This window comes from Kogia breviceps, chromosome 5 (genome assembly GCF_026419965.1).
Source record: "Kogia breviceps isolate mKogBre1 chromosome 5, mKogBre1 haplotype 1, whole genome shotgun sequence".
Lineage (NCBI taxonomy): Eukaryota > Metazoa > Chordata > Mammalia > Artiodactyla > Physeteridae > Kogia > Kogia breviceps.
The window spans coordinates 54201318-54223842 of NC_081314.1; the positions used below are offsets into that span (position 1 = coordinate 54201318).

Here is a 22525-nt window from a genome sequence, read left to right on the forward strand (position 1 = left end):
GAAATATATTGAGGTTTCTTTTATGCCTTAGTATTTGGTCAGTATCCCAAATGTACTTTAAAAAGGGTATGTAATCTTGATTTTGCATTCAAGGAGTCTCTCCCTCCTTTTCCATTTCTCCACACATACATGTAGATTTATATATTCTATATGTATATAAACTATTCATATTTTAAACTCTAGCTTTTGTCCAAATCTTTCTCTGCTTACTAATTTTTTTGTTGGTATGACCTACATTTTTTGATATAGATGTGTTAAAATTACCTGTCATGATTGGGGATTGTACTATCAGTCCAGGCTGCTGTAACAAGGTACTACAGATTAGGTGGCTTAAGCAACAAACACTTATTTCTCATGGTTCTGGAGACTGGGCAGTCCAAGATGAAGGTGCTGGCAGATTTGGTGTCTGAAGGCACCCCTCCTGGTTTGCAGAAGAGTAAAGGCATTCTTCGTGGTTTGCAGATGGCTGTCTTCCCGTTGTATCCTCAAATGGTGGGGAGAGAGAAAGAGGCTAGCTCTCTTTCTCTTATAAGAACATGAATCCCATCATGGGGCTCAAACCTCATGATCTAATTACCTCCCCAAAGGCACCCCCTCCCAATGCTATCACATTAGGGCTTCAGCATAAGAATATTAGGGGCATGTAAACATTCAGACAATAGCAGGGATTGTGAAGTCCTCTTAATAATTTTGTCCATTGTTACTAGTTGTATTTTGAGGCTGTGTTGTTAGCTACATACAATTTTGTTTTAACTTCTTGGTGGTTGTTCCATTTGTTATTGTGTAGTTTCTCTATTTATACATATTAGTGTGTTTTACCTTAATTTTCTCCATCCTGTAGCTATTAAAATACAAAACCAAAAAACATGTGTCTTAGGATAAATGACCAGAAAGGAAACATCATAATGCCAGCAGTGGTTGTGTTAGGAGATGGGATTTAAAGAGCTTCTTTTCTTCATAAAATATGATTCCTTTTTACTCATGTAATTTAAGTTTTTCTATTACAATTTTACTTGTGTATAAATTATTTTAAGTGCAATTTTTATCTTAATTGAACTGACTCTTTACCTACATCTAATGAGGACACTTTTTTTAAGGTATTTAGTAGCAACCCATGATTTTAATAATAAAGGCAACTGTGCTAGTGATACTTTATTTAAGCTAAATATATTACCTATAGATGCTGACCTTATATGATAGATGAAATAAAAGAGGTGAAAACAGATTTTGCATCTTATTTTTTTTTTCTTTTTTTTTTTTTTAATAAAAGGAAGGATTACGGCCAGGAGATACAACCAGCACTTTCTGTGGTACTCCTAATTACATTGCTCCTGAAATTTTAAGAGGAGAAGATTATGGTAATAAATTGATGGTATTTTGGCTATGTGCTAGAAGGGTGGTTAAATGTGGTACCAATTGCATTATAGTACACTATAGTATTTCAATACTGAGCTTATTAACATAAACTTTCTTGATCTTCTTAAAACCTACATAAAACCCCCAAATTCTGAAATCAGAGACGGGGGGATCTTGGCAGTATTTGGGGGTGCAAATTTGAATAATATTTTATTAGTAGCAAGCACTTAAGAGTACTAGGCACTATTGTAAGCAGTTTGTATATGTTAACTAAGTTAATCCTTTTAATAATCCTATGAGGTAAGCACTGTTAATTCACATTTTACAAACAAGGAAACTGATGTACAGAAGGGTTAAATAACTTGCCCAAGATCATGTAGCTAGAAAGTGGCAGAGTCGGGGTTTAATCAGCCATGTGACTCCAGAGTCATAAACCTCTGGAAGATTGTTCAGATTTCCTGGGGTATTTCCCCCAGGAATCTGAAAGATGGAGGAAAGATTGATTGCCTGCTTGTCAGGAACCAGAGGATATGTTTTATCTCAAGAAAACATTTGACCCTTTGGGTTCTGGCCCTTTGATTCCAGCAGTTGTAAAGGAGGATGGGTATTTCTGATAGCTGCTCATAATCCGGTTCCCAGGTCCTTCAAGGATCTTTAGTCAGCTAGCAGAAGATCACGTTTCAGATCAAGGAAGGTTATTCTCAAATACAATTTCATTATATCCGCAAAACAAAATATTAGATACAGGCTATGAGTCTGAAATTACAGACATATTTGGGAAGCGAAACTTATGTTCTGTTTTCCATATTTTATTTTTAAAGTTATCTTTTAGGTACCTCCCCTTTTTGATAAGTGAAATATTCCTATAATCCTCGATGCCTACCATGATAGTTGTAATGCATTTCGAGTTTACTTTTTTTTAATGTTTGGTTTTTTTATTATGTAATAAAACGAATCTCAAATTTTTACTGACTTTTTAGAATGCAGAATGGATAATTTGTTGCTTTAAAATTTCTTTGTGAAGGTTTCAGCGTCGACTGGTGGGCTCTTGGAGTACTAATGTTTGAGATGATGGCAGGAAGGTCTCCATTTGATATTGTTGGGAGCTCCGATAACCCTGATCAAAACACAGAGGATTATCTTTTTCAAGGTAATTTGCAGTGTTTTACAGAGATTCACTGTGAATAATCTATTCTAGAGCACAAATGAGGATGGCTCAAGTTATTACTTTGAGTAGGAAAGAGGAGAATAATCTGGACAATATAATCCTTAACATGTGAGGCTTTGAGTTTGTTTTTGTTGTTGTTGTTGTTTTGATCTATCCTTCCTCTTAGTCTGTTCACATTTACCAGTTACCTTCTCATACTCAAAAACATAACAAAGAGGTTCCTTCAGATTGTACATCACAGAGATTGGAGGAAAGAATTGTGTAGCTGGAGAGGACAGTCTTTTCACCTGGACCACGAGGCTGAATGCATAAGTCCAACAGCAATATGGGGAAAAAGTAGAGTACCAAGAAGATAAGAGGGATCAAAAGGTGAAGGAAAAAGCCCCACAATTGGAAATACAAAGAATTGAACAGAAGGGAAACAAGCAGACAAGCACAAGGACCCCTCCCCCACCAACACACAGTCCAAAGAAATGCAAAGACTACCATAAAATTCTACATTTCTAATTAAAGCCGTCACAGGAAATGAATGGATATTTCATGTAATAGGAAATCCAGCTGGCTGTGGAATATATGGAAAGATGTTCAACCTCACTACTGATTAGGGGTGTGCACATTAAAACATTAATGAGCTACCATTTTATACCTACACATTTGGCAAAAACTTTAAAGTCTGATAATACTAGTGCTGGTGAGGATATGGAGCAACTGGAACTCTGGTGGCAGGAGTGAAAATGGCCACAACAGCTTTGGAGAATAATTTGGCAACGTCTAATAAAATCAAATATAGTAATATGTGCCACACATTTTACAGATACTAATTCGTTTAAACCTCATAACACCCCAATGAATCAGGTATTATTTTTATTCCAATTTTACAGATGAGGAAACTAAGGTAAGGTAGTCAAAGAATAAAACATATGCATATAATGATAAAAACTGTTCATAGTAGATAGAGGCTGTCTTTGAGAAGGAAGGAGAGGAATGGGACTGGGAAAGTACACAAGACGCTTTGTTTAAGTGCTTTACAACTGCTTAGGTAGTGTATATAATGTCTTTGGTTTCTTCTGATAGAATGCCTTAAATACCTCATAATAAAAATATAAAGATTAAAGCCCTGTAAAAGTTAAATATAATGCCGTAAATTTTATCTTTCTAGTTATTTTGGAAAAACAAATTCGCATACCACGTTCTTTGTCTGTAAAAGCTGCAAGTGTCCTGAAGAGCTTCCTCAACAAGGTATAAATTGTGTATAAAATCTTTAGTGATTTATCTCTATACAAATGAAGCTGGTAAGGAGAGGTTCAGGCAACGTAAAATTCCAAAACATCAGAGTATGTAATTTTTCAGTTAGATCTGGAACTTGTCTCTTCAGCAAAGAGTAGGTTGACAGAATTAGATCCTGAGGTGAGGTGTTCTTTCCATTTTGCCAATATAATTTACCCCCAGCTTTATATTACATATGGTGTTTTTAATGTAAATGAAAAATACCATGTACTCAGGGAAAAATTGCATCTCTGGGGATAGCCTCAATTGTACTTTCAGCTCTGTTTTTCAGTTTTCTTTAGATTATTATTCATAGAATGTCTTAACTTATTGAGCACTTAGTGCAGTAGTGTTCCCTACAAATTTCTCGTATCACAATCCTGTAATTAGATAATATTCAGAAGAAATGAAATGCTATCATTGGTGCTTTAAAAAATCTGAACATCTGAAAATTCTGTTGTTTGTTGCAGTTGGTAGGCTAGAAGAGTTTTAGGATCTATCTAAGATTACCATTCTGAACTATCTTTACTCATAACACCAAATGTGTAGGGGTTTTTTTTGTTTTTTTTTCTTTTTTTTTTGCTGTACGTGGGCCTCTCACTGTAGTGGCCTCTCCCGTTGCGGAGCACAGACTCCGGACGCGCAGGCTCAGCGGCCATGGCTCACGGGCCCAGCCGCTCCCAGGCATGTGGGATCTTCCCGGACCGGGGCACGAACCCGTGTCTCCTGCACTGGCAGGCGGACTCTCAACCACTGCGCCACCAGGGAAGCCCCAAATGTGTAGGTTTTCTCCACACCAACCAATTTTCCAATTCTTACGTTAAAATCTTATTTTAAATAAATGGTAGGTTAGAAAGTAGGCTGATGTGCATTTATTTATTTAAAGAGCCCTCTCTCTAACACCAATCTACTTCCTTTTTTGTTTAATAAATTTTATTTATTTTTAAATTTTTGGCTGTGTTGGGTCTTCATTGCTGCATAGGCTTTTACTTTCCTTGGTTGCAGCGAACGAGGGCTACTCTGTTGCAGTGCATGGGCTTCTCATTGCGGTGGCTTCTCTTGTTGCAGAGCCCGGGCTCTAGGAGCACGGGCTTCAATAGTTGTGGCTCGCGGGCTCTAGAGCACAGGCTCAGTAGCTGTGGCGCATGGGCTTAGTTGCTCTGCAGCATGTGGAATCTTCCCGGACCAGGGCTCAAACCCGTGTCCCCTGCATTAGCAGGCAGATTCTTAACCACTGTGCCACCAGGGAAGCCCTGCATTTATTTTCTAAGATAAATAGATAAGATAATGATGAATTTTAATAAAATAAGGAATTCAAGCTTGTTTTAAATGAGTATTTTATGTGAGGAAAGATTTAAACTGGAAACCTAAGCTTTAACACAGTGAAAAGTGAAGGTGAGAAGTATCAATATGCAAAACAAAATGCCTTTTACTGCAAAGAAAAATGGGAACATGTTCTCATTCATGATAACTTTATAAGTTGCAGGCCCCTTCTCAGTCCAGTGATTCAGATAATGGTTGTATCGTTGCGCTATACACAGATTATGGTTGTTGTAATTGGGCATAGGGCTTTTAAATTGAGCTAAAATCAAACTTGTAAAGTTTGGGGGTTTGCATATTTTGACTATCGCTCTAACCCATGTCAAAGAAAGAGCTGGATGCTGCCCAGTTGATTCTGCTGCTCTTTTTCCTCCCATTTTTCTTTAGCAAGGTGTGGCGACATCTCTCCACTTGAATTACAAGGATAGCTGGAGAGAGAGCCGTGAGGAAATCTTATTTGTCACAAGCTTCGGATACTCATTTGAGTATCTAGTGTTGCACTTTCTAGAAAAGAAAGGTAGACCATTCTGAGTTCAGACATAAAGGTATCATATAATAGACACAAAACACAGGTCACAAAGATGATTTATTCTAAAGCAGGATATTCACCCAGTTCTTGAACCATTTCTTTCCACCATAGGACCCAAAGGAACGATTGGGTTGTCATCCTCAAACAGGATTTGCTGATATTCAGGGCCACCCATTCTTCCGAAATGTTGATTGGGATATGGTATGTAAATTGGACTGTTTTATATATTAGGTTTCATTATTTTCTTGGGCCAAAATTTATTAACTTAAAAGAATATTGAAAAACGAGTATATCACAGCTTAAATAATTTAAAACCACTCTCTTCAGTGCTTTTAAAAAAACTTTTGAAACAGTAAAAGCTTAGAATATTAATTTAATGGAGCAGGTTGTAATATTATTGAGGCCTGCATCAATGTTCAGATTTGTAAATGATTTCCATCATTGTGAATATTGTAGAACAATGCCTAGGGACTCATTTTAATAAGACTGGGAAATATCTGAGGACAGAGGAGAAATGTAGAGGTGGAATATTTCTAAGAATGCAGGCTTGAGCTGTCATCCACTATGTCTTTTCTAGATGGAGCAAAAGCAGGTGGTACCTCCCTTTAAACCAAATATTTCTGGGGAGTTTGGTTTGGACAACTTTGATTCTCAGTTTACGAATGAACCTGTCCAGCTCACTCCAGATGATGAGTAAGTAATTCTGTAGAGTGAAATATTTTTAAAGTTCTTTGAAAGTCCCATTTTTAACGGCTACACAGTGTTTCATTATCAGATTATGCTGTATTTTATCTAATCAGTCAGTTATGGGATGTTTGAGTTATACAATTATAAAAACAGTAATTGTCATTTTCTTCTTTGCTTTACGTGTATTATCTCTAATTCTCACAACCACCTTGTAAACCTAGCTGTCATCATCTTCGTTTTACAGATGAGGAAATCAGATGAGGCTCAGAGAGGTTAAGCAAAGTTACGCAGCTGTGAGGTGGCAGAGACAGGATTCCAACCCAAGTCTGACTAAGGCCTGTGTTCTTTCCACTCCACTGCACTGTTTCCCATTTTCCTGATGACCATCTTTGTCTGAGTTCCTGAGTATTACCTTAAGATAGATTCCTAGACGGGGAATCAGGTCAAAGGGTGTGAAATTTTTAAAGCTCTTGATATGTATTGCCGAATTACTTTTTTTAAAAAGATTACATCAGCATATCAAGTCCAGGCAGCAGTGATCTGACGTACTTTTTGTGTTTATGTTGTATCTTTTAAAGTTTAGAATAACTTGGGGATATTTGATCCTTCACCTGTCATTACAGATTCATTCTCATCTCATAAAGCCCTTTCTGCTTGGCAGTCATTTTACTTGTACATCTTGTTAGTTCTTATCGCATTCCTCACCGCAGCTGTCCTAAACTATCTCTACATTTTAGAAGCCTTCAATCCTTCCCCTGCCTTCATCACTCTAAATGGATTAACCTTGCCTTGAGTTGACTGCCAGGATTGAGACCTCTCTGCTGTGAGCTTGCTCCCTTTCCGGCTGTCACCAGACCGACCACCTTGCATCTCAGAATTGCTCTCGAACTCTTCCCAAACTTTTGCTTCTTCCCAGTTCTTGGAAGGCAAGGGCTACTCTCCCCTTTTCCTCCAGGGTTCGTTTTTGTCAGTTATCGCCACTACTCTACCTCCCTTAACTTCTCTTTTCCAGCTTCTTTCCCTCTACTTATAAACATGTTCAAATATCCTAATTTTTTCCACTTCTTTGAACCACCACATTTTTTTCTCATTTTCCTTTCATCTTCAAGCTTTTTCAGAAATAGTTAATAGGGCTTCCCTGGTGGCACAGTGGTTGAGAGTCCACCTGCCGATGCAGGGGACACGGGTTCGTGCCCCGGTCCGGGAAGATCCCACGTGCCGCGGAACAGCTGGGCCCGTGAGCCATGACCGCTGAGCCTGCGCGTCCAGAGCCTATGCTCCGCAACGGGAGAGGCCACAACAGTGAGAAGCCTGCGTACCGCAAAAAAAAAAAAAAATGTTAATAGATGCTTATGGTAAAAGAAAAATAAATAAGCACTATCTCTATTAAATTCCTTCAGAGTAGTCAACATTGATTATCTTACACTTTCTTGCTGCCAACACTTTAACCTCTTAAAATTTAACCTGCTTTTCACCTGTTGAAGGTTGAATTGACTTATTAATTTCTAAATTTTAAAGGTTTTTTTTTTAGCTTTTAAAATTTTTATTTATTTATTTATTTATTTTTGGCTGTGTTGGGTCTTCGTTCCTGTGGGAGGGCTTTCTCTAGTTGTGGGAAGCGGGAGCCACTCTTCATCGCAGTGCGCGGGCCTCTCACTATCGCGGCCTCTCCCATTGCGGAGCACAAGCTCCAGATGCGCAGGTCAGTAGTTTTGGCTCACGGGCCTAGTTGCTCCGCGGCATGTGGGATCTTCCCAGACCAGGGCCCGAACCCGTGTCCCTGCAGTAGCAGGCAGATTCTCAACCACTGCGCCACCAGGGAAGCCCTAAAGCCTTTTTTGATCTGCCCCCATCTCCTCCAATGTCAGTAAAGCGTCCGGCACTCATGGCCTGCTTTAGTTGGCACTGCCTACCCTCTTTCTGCGTCATCTCTTTAACCACTTGTCATCTTATTTTCCCTGTCCTCTTGAGACTAGGATGCTCCGTGGTTCTGTTCATGACTGCCTTCTCTTTGCTATATGCAGTTTGTACCTTGGAGATTTCAGCCAACCCGTAGCATGGATACCAGCTATTAAATGACTCCCAGCTAAACTGGCGAACAATTCTTGAGCAAAAGGCGCTATGCTAAGTACTGCACATTCAAAGACGATCAAGGCATAGGCCAATCTCTCAGAAAGCTTACTGGCTACTGAAGGAGGGAGAGGTGTACCCAAATCATTATTTCTGGCAGCATTGTGTATTAGAAAGAGCACTGGATTTAACCAAAAGATAGGAATTTGAATCCTGACGCCACCTCTTACCAGCTGGTTACCCTGGGTGTGAATTGCATAACTTCTCTGAGCCTGTGTCTTCTCGTATTGCCTACCACCCAAGGTGCTGTGAAGAATAAATGAGCGGTGGTTTCTGAAGCTCCTAGCCCCAGCCCTGATATCTCTCCTGAGCTGCATTTCCCTCTACTAGTTTAAACATCTCTCCTAGTTTGTCAGATATGCACCTCAAACACATGAAGTCTAAATTGTTCTCACTCGGGTCCTTGTTTTCATTTACCCTTTTCTGCTTGTTGTACCACCATGCAGTCCTGCATTTGGATTCAAGAGCTGAGTCAGTGGTTGTTGACTCTAACTTTTCCTTACCAAACTATATAATACCTTCAGCAGCCAAGTCCTTGTCTCTTTTTGCTTTACTTCATCACTTGTGTCGTTTCCATTCCCACTGCCATAAGCCCAGCTCTGTTCTCTCAGATCATAAGTAGAATCCATGCCATCCTAACTGACTCCTTCTTTACTTTGCAGCCTATTTGGTATACTCAGGAAGTACCACTCCAGTTCCTTAACTCCTTTCATCAGAAACCTTCAGTAACTCCTACATTACCTAGCAGAAAAAGTCTATCCCCTTGGTTAGTAGTTAAGGCCTCCCACCATTTACTTCAGCCTGACTTTCTAGCCATATCTCTCACTCTACTCTAACACAAATGCTGCGTTCGCATCAAGCTCAGTTACTCACCATTCCCTGATAGCATGCTGTTAACATTTCCTCTCTATTCCTCCTTGCTTTTCACCTATTGAAATCTTTCCCATCTTTCGGAGCTACCTCAGATGTAACCAGACCTTTGATGGATCGAGGTGGACCTACTTAGTGTAAACACCACTGGCTTCTTTGAGCTAGCCATTACCTTCCTTCCAACATCCTCTGCCACTTAACACCCTTCTATTCCTGTGCTCTAACTCTGATAAATTACTGGCATTCCCCAGACCTACCATAATCTTTCATAATTCCATTCAGTAAGTGTTTGTGGAATGATGCTGCCTTTCTTGATTTCTCCAAGTAGAAGTCACCTTTTTCTTTAGAACTGTGGTTAGAATAGAACTTAGCTTGTCATGTAGGAAACTTAGCAGGTACTGCTTTCTGTTATGTGAAGTACCTACCTTCCTTCTCTTCTTGAAGGAAGAGACTATGTCCTGTGTAACGTGGTGCTCTGCAGTATGGTATGAACATTTAAGTAGTAAAATATTTGATGGAAATACTCTTGTGAATTAAACTAGGAGCCCAGTGTAGCAGAATGCCAACCTCTCTGCTCCCTGTGACCCACTGCCTCCCTGTGGTGACCCTTCCTCACTCCAGGTCTTTCAGTGTTCTTCTTCCTGTTGTCTTTTCATTTTGATTAACTTCTTCTGGGCCTTCTCTTTACCATCTTCCATCTGGCTCTTGGGGTGACTACTAAATTTCACACTAATACAGACCTGGATGTTAAATTATGAATGTCATTCAGGTCAAAAGTTAAGATTACCTAGGATTATGACAATTTGTACCTTTTTTATTCCCAGTCTTCAGTTTTGGACTACTTTTTGGTTCTAAACTTGCTCGTGGGATTATTAGTCTTTTTTGATTTTCAGCATTCCTGATTCTTCTAGAAAATGTTTTGGGGTTAATCTAAAAACTTGTAGATTTTCCCCCTATAACTTATATAAATTAGCCTTATTTTTAATTTTTTAATCTTATTTTTCCATTTAAGTAAAAAAATCAAAGAAATCTTGATGATGAAAATTATTTTTCTTTCAACAGTGACATTGTGAGGAAGATCGATCAGTCTGAATTTGAAGGTTTTGAGTACATTAATCCTCTTTTGATGTCTGCAGAAGAATGTGTCTGATCCTCCTTTCTCAACTATGCATTTTGCTTGTGTTGCCATTTAGTGCATGGATAAACTTGTTACCAGCCTGGATACAAAGAACCATTTTATATTTTTCACCTGCAAAAAAAGCACTCAGTGTATTTTATTGTTGGCTGTAAGAGTCAATTATTACATCTACGTTTAACTATGGAAAAGAAATGAAACTAGTTTGCAGACAATCGTGTCAAAATTTAGTTACACTGGTAATCCAGCAACCTACTGATGAATAATAAAGTTGTCTTTTTTGTTTAAAGGAAGTACTGACTAAAAAGAGTATCTGTTGCATTAAGGCACGTGGTGGGATTACATCATAAGCCTGCCCTGATTTTTGTCATATTCACGAAGTCATTTAAGTGTTTAATTTTGGAATAAAAGAGTAATGCAAAATACAACTTGTTATATTACCTATTACTTTCTGAGTTCTGTGTGTTTAAAAATTCAGCTGTAAATTTTATCATTGCCTTAGCAAATTAAATTATTGATTTTTAAGGCAACAATTATAAATTGGTAATAAAAGATGTTGCTTGCTTAGAATGAGGGAATACAGATTCTCCTTGAGGAAGAAAATAGGCACATTTTATTAAGAATCAGATTCCAAATCATTAGCTGTTTTTGAAAAACTGATTCAAGTGATTTCTTTAGTATGTTAAGGGGTTAGTGTCTGAGCTTGTCCCTATAGTGGGAACTTTAACTGGAGTGTTAATAAATGTAGTTCAAAGAACCTAGGATGCAGTTAAATGGAACACTTCTCAGTATATAAAAAGGAAAAAATGGAAACTTAAAGTAGATAACAGGAAAGTGCAATGGTAATATTTATTTCTTATTGGACAGTAAATCTCACAGTCGCTTTTTGTGATTTGACTTAAACAATAAGGAAGCACTCACTTGCTACCAAATGTAAAAGCATTCCGTTATCCAGAGGACACAGAATGTATACTATTTTTTCCTTATAATTCAGTATACAGGAAAATAATTTATCTTCCAAACAGTGTCTGAACCATGCCTGTTTCTTCCCCAAACCACATTTTCCATACTTTCGGATCCTGTTTGTGGAGTCTTCAGTGAAACTCAAGAGAAAGTAATAAAGTAAACATGAATAAATCTTCAGGATATGCACGTACACTCACACTCATCACAGTTCCAGCTCCTTAAGTGAGTTTTTGTTAAGTAGGTAACATGTAATCAGAGTAGAATACATTTTAGGGGCAGAGTTCTTCAGATTATTTTTAATTAATATTAGTGTTTAACAATTTATTATTTAAAGTGATGCCAACGATAGCATCCTTCTGTTGTTTATTTTAAATTTTTTTTATGAAAAGGGACTTAAAAAATAACCATGATCATTTAAATTACTTATAATTGTCCAATCTTAGTAAAATGTAACTTTTAGGAAAGTTATTTAGTCTTATATTTAGAATGATTTAAAATATGTAGGCATTTAATAAATTATCTCTTTTTTGGGAGCACGGGGATGCTGCATTTCATTTGAAGTGTAATTTTTCCAAAGTTTCTGGCCATGTACTCTCTTTTCTTTGAATAGCTATGTCTGAAAGCAATGAAAACCTCCCAGGGGGCTTCCCTGGTGGCGCAGCGGTTCAGAGTCCGCCTGCCGATGCAGGGAACACGGGTTCGTGCCCCGGTCTGGGAGGATCCCGGAGCGGGTGGGCCCGTGAGCCATGGCCGCTGAGCCTGCGCGTCCGGAGCCTGTGCTCCGCAACGGGAGAGGCCACAACAGTGAGAGGCCCGCGTAAAAAAAAAAAAAAAAAAAAAAAAAAAAACCAAAAACCTACAAGGAAATGTTTATATAATTTACATGTTTATTTAAGAGGTATGTATGTTTCTCTTAAGACCTGAAACTTGTTTTAAAACAAAAAGCAATATTCACTTCAAATCATAAATTTATAGAAATTTTTGACATATCAGAAATATGTTTATCATCTTGCTTTTAAGTGGTACTGTTTCCCTTAGGGCATTCGTTCTCAAGTTTTAGAATGTGGAATAATCGCATAGTGTGTTTAATATGCACATTACTGGGCCTGCCTTAGAGTTCTGTTGGGTCTTTGGACCTCATTTTGAGAAACATTTTTTTGAGTTTTTCTTTTAGTTTGTCCTTAGTTACATATTAGAGACAGTATTCATGATAAAACATTTTGAGAAGGGGTGGACAGTTACTATCTTAGCTACAATTTTAAATAAGTTTTGAGTAAATGACTTCTTCAAGTTAGATATCTTCTAAAAATAATCCATCAGTTTTCTATCAATGTTACAAATGATGAAACATTTTTCTGTGATGAGGTTTTAACCATTATTCACAGTGGCCTTTTTTTAAATATTTTTTTTAAAAAAACTAATAAGATTTACTGTGTATATTTTATACAGAATTGAATTACAAATATGTTTTAAATTGTATTCTGGTTTTTGTAGTCCTTATGTGCCATGCCAATTCTTTTTATATTACATAGAAGTTGTTTCAGGTTACTCACCAGGGGACTAAGGCAGTTGACAGAATGGTTGGAATTTTGGTGTTTTAAGAAAAAATTTATTTTGTATAAGCATGTATGTGGTCAGATCATTTTATGTGTATGCAGCCTGAAATGCATATCAGGTATTATGCTTGTTTAGTACCTGTATATTTACTTTTAAAATTTTGTTTTGTTTTGCTTTTTGTCATGTAGAATACTGCCTTGGTGTAATGTGATCTGTATTTGTGCACCTTTTTTTTTACTTTCAAATCTTTAAATAAAATGTTTAATACTCATCAAGATTGGAACATGTTTAATATGTAGCATACCAGAGTTTTGTGAAAGAACAAAGTCATATCAAAATTTGTTGAAGAAGAAAAATGAAAATTTTAGAGTTTGGAATTTTGCTGTACTTAAAGCAGCATTGGTAGTTCTGATGCCATATTGTAGGCATCTACTCATAAAATATTGTTCAGTGTATTTTTAAACTCACCCCTCTATATCTCTTATGTTGGAAAACAAATTAGTAAAAAATCAGCTGAAGAGAGAGCATTTTAACTAATTTTAAAACTGAACCAAATTTAAACAGATTCAGAACAGTATGTTCTACAGTGATCTATTCTAGAGTTCCAGAACTTCTCCTTTCTCAATTGTAGCTAGTGTCCATATATAAACAGGCATGAGCCTGGTATCCCACACTTACAAACCTCTTTACCATTACTTAAGCCTTTCCTTTCCTTTCCAAGGAGAACGAAATCTTAAGTGCTTTTACTTTTTTCTTAATTGACTTGTCAGAGAGCTAGAGCCTGTATATTAAAACCACCAAAGACTGATCTCCTGTGTCTTCTCTAGTATTTTATCCTAATATCCTCTGTACCAAATCATAAATTTGGTGGTTTTCTTTGTGTTAATAAAATCCTGAAACAGAATCCAAAGAGGAGTTTGAAGCTTTAGGGAAATTTTGCATTCAATAAGGCAACCAATTTCTCCCTGAGAGAGAAAGTCAATCTCCAGTTTTTTAAATCCAACAGGTTGGTTTCTGGATAACACCCAACAGCAAGTCATTTGGTATATATGATGGTCTCCCTTCATGGATTTACCCTCCTCTCCACTAGGACTTAAGGAATCAGTTAAGACCCAGATAGTCTGAGTAGTTTGTATCCAAAGTTTATTGTCCCAGAATGTTCATGGTGCTAAAGAAGGCTAATAAAAAGACAGAATCTCTGCCCTTGATAGTCAAGATAGAGAACAGACATACTCAGAAAGATGATTGTCTCCACAGGAAATAGTCCAGTGATAAGAGCCAAATAAATGCAGAAAAATATACATTATGTGGCCATGTTAGGTTACAGGTTTACCAGTGAAACTGGTATGAATTTTACTTGATATTCATGTATAATTGATCCATGCTATACTTTTTTTTTAGATTTATGGTAGATTGCAAAAAGCTTTAAGAATTCATATGTACATAATAAAATCTTAGATATTTCTATATATACACATGCACACACAATATATACTATAGTAGATATACTATATATAAGATTAACATATAAGATTGTTTTTGGCTTTTCTGCTCAGAAATATGAATTGGAATTTTACATGGACATGGGAGAGAAAATTATCAGATGCTCCTGCTTAGATTAGATTTTGTACAGTTCATCTCTGAAATTTATAATTAAGAGGAACCCAGCTCAGAATTTGAGAGTTATTTTTGGCTTGAAATGTGGCAGTGCAGTTCACCTTTATGTAGCAATTTGTTCCTTACTGGCATTAACACTGTATTTTTACTCCAATTACTATTTTTAACATTTTTACTGAAGAAAATGGAATTACAGTTCTTCTAAGGATTAAGTGGCTGTTTCGTGTGATCTTTTACAGGCTATCTGACAGTTAAACTCCATGCCAGATGTGTTCACTAGACTTGAGAGAGCTTTAGCTCAAGTTTTTATTGACAGTTAACAGGTCAGAAGCAAATTCTCATTGCGTAAGAAAGGACCCTTTGCGGGTAGAGGCAGGGGGCTCTTTTACCAGGAAAATTTTTTTCAAACAAAATTTTTTTCTAAGGTAAATTTCTAAGTAAAATTTTCTAGAAGTAGTACCACGTAACCAGATTTAAACCTTCCATGATGTAAACTGTCTGCAACGTGGGTGGTTATACTTCGTGACTTTTTACGTTATTCATAGTATATTTAGGGGAAAATATCATGTAAAGATAGTTAAGTACAGAAACCTAATTCTATCTCATTTGATGGTCTTTTACCAGAAAAATTTTTTTCAAGTAACATTTTTTTTCTAAGGTAAATTTCTAAGTATAATTTTTTTTCTAGGCACATTTTAATTTAAATGTTAGATTTTAAAATTTTAAGATCATGAAAGTATGTGCACTTGTGCATCATTTGAAAGTTTACTCAATTTGAAACAATATTTTAATGAAGAAATTGGAATCTGTTAATGAGGATACTTTGCTACATTATTATTCCCTTTAAGTTTAAATTTTTATTTCATACATTTATTGAAGGCTATGTAATGTGTCCAGTACTATGCTGATCCTACAGGATTTGGAAAAGTTTTATTGTAAGGAATTTTTTTATGATACAAGGAATAAATTCATTCCAGAAAAGTTGGCTTAGGTTTAAAAGAACAAAAGTCGGTGTGTATGTTATCCTTTGAGGTAGGGGATATTTCCTATGATTAAAATAAAAACATTCTCCCCCAAGTAGTGAGGTCTGAAAAATGTGGAAATGGGAGATAGCAGCATATATGGTTCTGTCTCAGAATGGTGATTCCATCCACTTCATCACCACCAGGGGCCAGTCTCTTGCTGTAATGAAGGTCAGAGTTACCAGCACTTTCGCCCTCTGGAGAAGGCAGTATAATCTCTACCAGCTGGTTACCAAGAGGTTCCAGGATTTCATCAGTGCTTATCATGTGTGTTTTGAATTTAAAGTTATCTGGGAGTCTGGCAAATTGTCATAGAACTGCTTTGCCTTCTTTAACTCTTCAGGGTGTTAGACCTTGCATATTTATTCAACACAAATTAGGACCTCCTATGTGCTGGGCACTGGGGATATATCAAGCAAGAGTCTAGTCATGTCATTTCATGCAGTCTGGGCAGTTTTCCATCTGTGAAGGATACCTTTAGCTGAAAATAAATCCACGGCTGATTTTGGTCATTTAAATATAGAATAATTCAATTAAAACAAAATGCAAGAAATTGCCCACGTTCTTTAGTTGTGGAAATTTTATATCAATTATTGCATGGCATCACAGGTTTAACCCATGAATGTTTGTAGACCCTCAGAGTATCCATTAAAAACATGATTTCAGGAAAGTTTTGACTATGTTGCTATTTCACAAACACTAAACACTTTTGTACTGGAAGTAAATAGTTGAAAGCATCAGTTTGCCAAGGAAAGACATTTTCCTGCTAATTCCGCTGAACATTAATTTCCAGCATGCTTCAATTCCAGGCAGTTATTTACTTCATTGCCCAAAATAACTCTACAGTGTGCTGTGAGTTGCACTAAACAACCTCACACCTTCTCCTTCACAGGTTTTTCATCAACAAATTTTTAGATTTGTTGTGTTATTGACACCATTTTATAATCTGCACATTGTAACTTGATAGTAAGAGCGACTAGGAAGTATGAAATCTGTCCACTTACAAAGTATTCTTAAAAGTATAAGAATTCTTTTTTGTGAGGCTGCTTCTTTTTTGTTATATTCACTAGTTTGTTGTACTTTTTTAGATTCCAAATACAAGTGATATCATGCAGTATAAGGTGAACAAGCTAGTGGTTACCAGTAGGGAGAGGGAAAGGGGAAGGGGCAATATCAGGGTAGGAGATTAAAAGATACAAACTATAAGGTACAAAGTAAGCTACAAGGATACATTGTACAATGTGGGGAATATAGCCGATATTTTATAATAACTATAAGTAGACTATAACCTTTAAAAATTGTGAATCACTATATTGTACATCTATAACTTATATTGGACAACTATCCTTCAATAAAGATTTTTAAACATTTTACCAAAAAATAGGGAATAGGTAAATATATTTTTACAAATTTCTATAGTGATAGAAATAAAGGAAAGAGAAAAAGAGTTCCTTTTTGTATCTCAAAATAGAGGTGAAAGATTGTACTTAACGATGAGGCCTCGTGATTTTTATTTCTATCTGATTTTCAGTGATGCCAAAGGAAGTTAAGTTTCCCAAAGAAAGTTGCTCCTCACTGTTGGGTCCACCCAAATAGAAACAGTATTTATGGATTTTAATAGCTGACATGGGCCAGGCATGTGCTAAACATTTCACGGACGTCTCATTTAATCCTAACGATCCCGTGACTGTCTCCCATCCCAGAGCTACTGAACTGAAGTCTGTGTAGGCAAGACCTGAGACTAGCACCTCAGGTGCTCTCAAGTTAAATTCAGAGAATTTAATCCACTAGCCTTATTAATATATACTATTATTCCCATTCAACTGGTGGGGAAAAAATGGAGTTTTAGGGAGGTTAAGTAACTTACTCAATCAAGGTCCGTATGATTCCCGTGCCTGTTGCCTCTCAAGACAGTTATATAACATTTGCTCCAAATTCTGTCTCCTGAGAAATTACACACAGCTAATTAATGCCCTGTTCTTCAAACTCTCTCTGGCTAACTCCTTGGGGGCCATCTCTGTGGGCCTGGCCCCTTCTCTGCAACCCTCCGTGTTGGCTCAATCCTACCAGCCTTTTCCGGTGATGTTGTGCTCCATCTTTCTATGCTCTGAGCCTCCCACTTCATAGATATATGAAGGACACTTTCCTGACTGGCCCAGGACTCCTTTCTTTCAAGCACTCAGAACTGTGTGGTAGCCCATCAGAAACTGTTACTACATCCAACATTTGGTGTGAGCCTGCCCGGTGAAATAATCCCGTGGCTGGCCTCACCCAACCACGACTTCCTCAGATCAAGACGTCCAGGATGCTGCTGATTTCTGGGAAACCAGGGTACCCCCTGAAACACACACACACACCTCTAATCCACTAGGTGACTGCGAAGGTTTGTTCTTTTAGATATCTTGGAGTTAGTTATGCTCATATGCTTGTTATTTGTGGTGATGCTTCAAGAGGCAGCAAGATAGCCTGCCCTGTACCCTCATCCCCATTCTCTCTTCTCGCCCTTCCCAAACTCAACCTTCCTTTTTCCTTTCCCTCCTAACTGTTCTCTGTGCCCACTGGGACCCTCCTTCCTGGATAAATTGACATCAAGGTTCTCAGCCCATTCGTTGCACTCTCCTTCCCCTTCTGAATGAGAACGTTGCTTTTCCTGCCTCCCTCTCAAGTGGAGGCTGCTCATTCTAATGGTTCCCAGGATTCAGCCTTCTCCTGCTCCCTTAAAGCTACTGCATACTGTTACTCCTCCACCTTTGTGTAAAAACCCTGCTTCGGGGTCTGTGCTATGTGGCTCAGCCCCTTTATCCTACAGCATCCTCCTGTTCATTCCATTTCATTTGAGGAAAATGTGGTACTTGGCTCACTGCTCTACCCTAAGGCCAGCCATCTGTAACAACCAGTGTCTCAATGGACCAGGGATCCAACATCCAATCAAACACCAAATCCCATCCTTTCTTTCTTTCTTTATTATTATTTTTTTTGCTGTGTTGGTTCTTCGTTGCTGCGTACGGGCTTTCTCGAGTGGCGGCGAGTGGGAGCTACTCTTCGTTGTGGTGTGCAGGCTTCTCATTGCAGGGGCATCTCTTGTTGCGGAGTATGGGCTCTAGGAACGCGGGCTCAGTAGTTGCGCACGGGCTTAGCTGCTCCACGGCATGTGGGATCTTCCCGGACCCGGGCTCGAACCCATGTCCCCTGCACTGGCAGGCGGATTCTTAACCACTGCGCCACCAGGGAAGCCCCATCCTTTCTTTATCAGTCTTTTTAAAACTACCACACCTGTTTCCACCTAAGGATCTTAACACACGCTGTCCCAATGCCTCCTCTCCTTTTGCCCTTTCTCAGGTGGGCACCTTATATCCTTCAGGCATGTGTGTCTCTTCCCCCGAGAGGACAACCTAGGGCCACCTTACTTAGCCCCCTCCACTATTCTCTCTCATTGCACTTTGTTTTCTTGACAGCATCTCTCACGATGTGTAATTGTATGTTGCTGATTTATTTTACCATCATCTGTCACCTTCACCAATCTGTATGTTCCATGAGGGCAGGGGCCACGTCAATTTCACTTACTATTGCAGTCCCAGCACCTAAAACAATGCTTGGCACATAGACCCTCCAGAAACACTTATTAAATGAGTGAATGAACAAACGTTAGCCGTGTACTTTGGAAAGAGAGAGCTCCCACTGGCTTGTGGTTTCACCATGAATAGAGGTTGGCAGGGAGACTTTCACTGATCCAGCAGAGTTGGGACTAAGGAACCAGTATTTTTTATAGACCGCACAGATCTTTTTCTTTTTTTCTTTTTTCTAGAGTTGTGGCTTGCGGGCTCCAAGAGTACAGGCTCAGTAGTTTTAGTTCAAGGGCTTAATTGCTCCACGGCTTAGTTGCTCCGCGGCATGCGGGATCCCCCCAGACCAGGGCCCGAACCCGTGTCCCCCGCATTGGCAGGCGGATTCCCAACCACTGCGCCACTAGGGAAGTCCCAGATCATTTTTATGCTTTAATAAAGTCTGGAAAACAGAACCAGGGAAGGGCCTTCACCCACACACTAAATGCTGACCTAGGCTAGAGAACTTCTGGCTATAGTCGGGAAGGTGAGGCATTCTGGGCTTTTGTGGGATTCCCCAACACTGATGTAAACAGAAGCATTTAGAGAAGGCCCGCAATTATTCAGGTAATAAATGCAAATCAAGGGGAAAGGGACTCCTGAAAGACTGTAGAGACTGAAAGGTATAGACTAATTTTAGTTTGTAATAAGTTTTCTGTTTTGTATGAGGAATTTTGGAGAGGAGAATTTCAGTTTATAGATTTCCTTTGTTGCCTTAACCAGGTGAATAAATCCTATTGAAACTCCTCAATGGCAGCGTGTTTCATACTCTGAAGATGATTTCTAGAGGTAAACAGGACATATTATCCCTTCTCTTTGGCCACAGAGGAACTTCAGTTCTTCTCAGGAGGGAAGAAGTGATGACCCAGAGAAGTTTTGTTTTTCCCTAGCGCAAAATGAATCCCCAAAGCTGCGGCTTTTGTCTCTTCGTTGAGCTCCCTGGATGTATCTCAGGTGCTTGCCTGGGGCCAGGGGAGCAGAGGATCTAGTTCAGAAGCTTGTCCAAGTCAGTGTTCACAGACCCAGAAGGATATTCAATTAGCTCTGTACTCCAGGCTACTTGTGGTGGGATTTCTTGGGGGATGGGGGGGGGGGTAAGAATGAAAAGAGAGACTACACCTCTCATTTAGAATCCTATCCCTAGGAGCTCACACAACTACAGGGTCTCAACCGCAGGCCGTGAGAGTCCTCACGTGGGTGCCCTCTAAAGATAGCAGAGAATATCCCACCTGGAAGCCCCTTTCCTCTGCCAACCCTCCCCCACCCACCTCCTTTATCACAGAGTCACCCACGCCCATCTCTGCTGCTAAGATGGGTAAGGGAAACACAGGGGTTGGAGGAGGGGAGGGAAGAACTGCAATTGCCTTGCTTCTGTTTTCTGTTTGTTTGTTGATCTGGTTTTAATTTGATCGTTTCTAAATTTCTTTTAAAAAATCAGACATCTTGCATTGTGAGGATTAATATCCTATGGCTACTTCTCCAGGTCTAGGTTTAAGATTCCTACTCTCCCTGCCAGCACGATTCTTGGGCCTTTGGGGCTTAGAAGAGTATCTGTCTCCTTTTAAAACCTGGAGTAACCTTACAAAGGTCCCTTCTATTCATGCTGACTTGACAGAAAGCATGTCTGACTTCCCCTTCCCAATTTCCTATCTCTTTCACTCTCTGACATCAGGCAAAGAGATGTTATAAATGATGGTGGACTGTACTGAACTGCTGCTTTTGATACTGTAGGTTGGGCAGGAGTAGGAGTGAAGATCTAAGTGCCATTTCTAACACCACCTATATGAGAAAAGATCTGATGTGTTCCAAACAAAGAACAAACAAACTCGTGGACCTAGTATTACCATGGAAACAGTCCCTCCGCGTATGTATGGGTGGTCATACACATAACACACATAAAGGCGGTGCCCTGGGGCATTCTCTCTGTGACAGTCCTTTGCGGACCTTGGGGAATCCCTGGTCTCACTGAGTATTACTCAGGGTAAGCTACACTGCCCTAGCAAATAGACCCATAAGGTGATGGAAGTTCGTTTCTTCCTCTCCTAACAGTCCAGGGCAGATGCTCTGGATCTGGAGCTGGGAAGAGGAGGCTGTTTCCCTTTGACATTCAGGGCACCAGGTCTTAGGTGCCTTAGGGAAGGAAAGAGCTAGAAGGCACATTCGTGGGGGGTGTTACAGCCCTGGCTTGGAAGTGACTTGCCTCACGTAGGCTCACATGGCTTTGGCCAGGACTCAGTCTTATGGCCTTTCCTAAAGCAAGGGAGGCTGAGGAATGTCAGCCAGCTGTGCACCCAGGAAGAAGAGGTGGATAGATTTAGAAGGCCTGCCAGCTGTCTTCTCTGTGCTGAGGCTAAGTTCCAGACTGAACTGCATCAGGTGAGAGACCCTGAATTGACCCTTGGAGGGCCATCAGCATATGATTCAGACTGAGAAGGAAGGGGTGGGAAGTCCTGCTTTGATACTCAGAGGGTCACCAGCACAGCCCTGTATCTGGTGGCTGCAGCTGCTGTGTCCCACTTTGACTTCCTGCTTCAATCCCTTCCTCAGCTGGACTCCCACCTCCTTCCTTTGCTCTCATCCTGAGCCTGCTTCCAGGCAGTGTGGCATCAGGCTCACAGTCTCTCCTTGCTACTGGGACCCACCAAGGAGTTTCCTGGTCCCTTATTCACTGGGCTCCCTGACTTTCGGCTCAAACGTCCTGTAAGCCCCCTACTGTTCCTCCTAAAGTGGACAACAGCATCGGGGCTCTGAGCCCTCGTACTGATGCCCCATCCCAGGCCACTGCCCTTTATGGCCTCCCCTTGGCTTTGGCACGTTTGGTCTCCTCTTTTTTTTTTTTTTTTTTTTTTTTTTGCGGTATGCGGGCCTCTCACTGCTGTGGCCTCTCCCGTTGCGGAGCACAGGCTCCGGACGCGCAGGCCTAGCGGCCATGGCTCACGGGCTTAGTTGCTCCGCGGCATGTGGGATCTTCCCGGACCAGGGCACGAACCCGTGACCCCTGCATCGGCAGGCGGATTCTCAACCACTGCGCCACCAGGGAAGCCCTGGTCTCCTCTTTTGTTTCCCTTACCTCCTCCAGACGCCCCTCCTGGCTGACTGCTGGTTTGGGAAGCTGTGCCTTTCACACTCGAAGACACTCAGCTTTTTCTCCCCACAAATTCCAGACTGCATCTGCGTTAGGCACCTTCTCCTGCCTGGAGCTCCCTTGCTGGAAATCATCTGTGACCCAGGCAATTCAGAAGACGTATAGACATAAAAAAAAAACTCAGTAAGAATCCTTCATTTGTCACTTAGCAGATG

General features: G+C 39.6%; 1 protein-coding gene across 1 annotated transcript in view; it reads left to right on the forward strand.

Annotated features, from left to right (window-relative positions):
• Nucleotides 1-13257, forward strand: part of PRKCI (protein kinase C iota) — an 87755-nt gene extending 74498 nt beyond the window's left edge. Inside the window, exons 13-18 of the mRNA XM_059065073.2 lie at nucleotides 1271-1358; nucleotides 2381-2506; nucleotides 3684-3763; nucleotides 5751-5840; nucleotides 6217-6332; nucleotides 10389-13257. Coding sequence (XP_058921056.1) covers nucleotides 1271-1358; nucleotides 2381-2506; nucleotides 3684-3763; nucleotides 5751-5840; nucleotides 6217-6332; nucleotides 10389-10476 — 588 coding nt within the window. The 3' untranslated portion in view covers nucleotides 10477-13257. The remainder of the gene's footprint in view (nucleotides 1-1270; nucleotides 1359-2380; nucleotides 2507-3683; nucleotides 3764-5750; nucleotides 5841-6216; nucleotides 6333-10388) is intronic.
• The last annotated feature ends 9268 nt before the right edge of the window (nucleotides 13258-22525 follow it).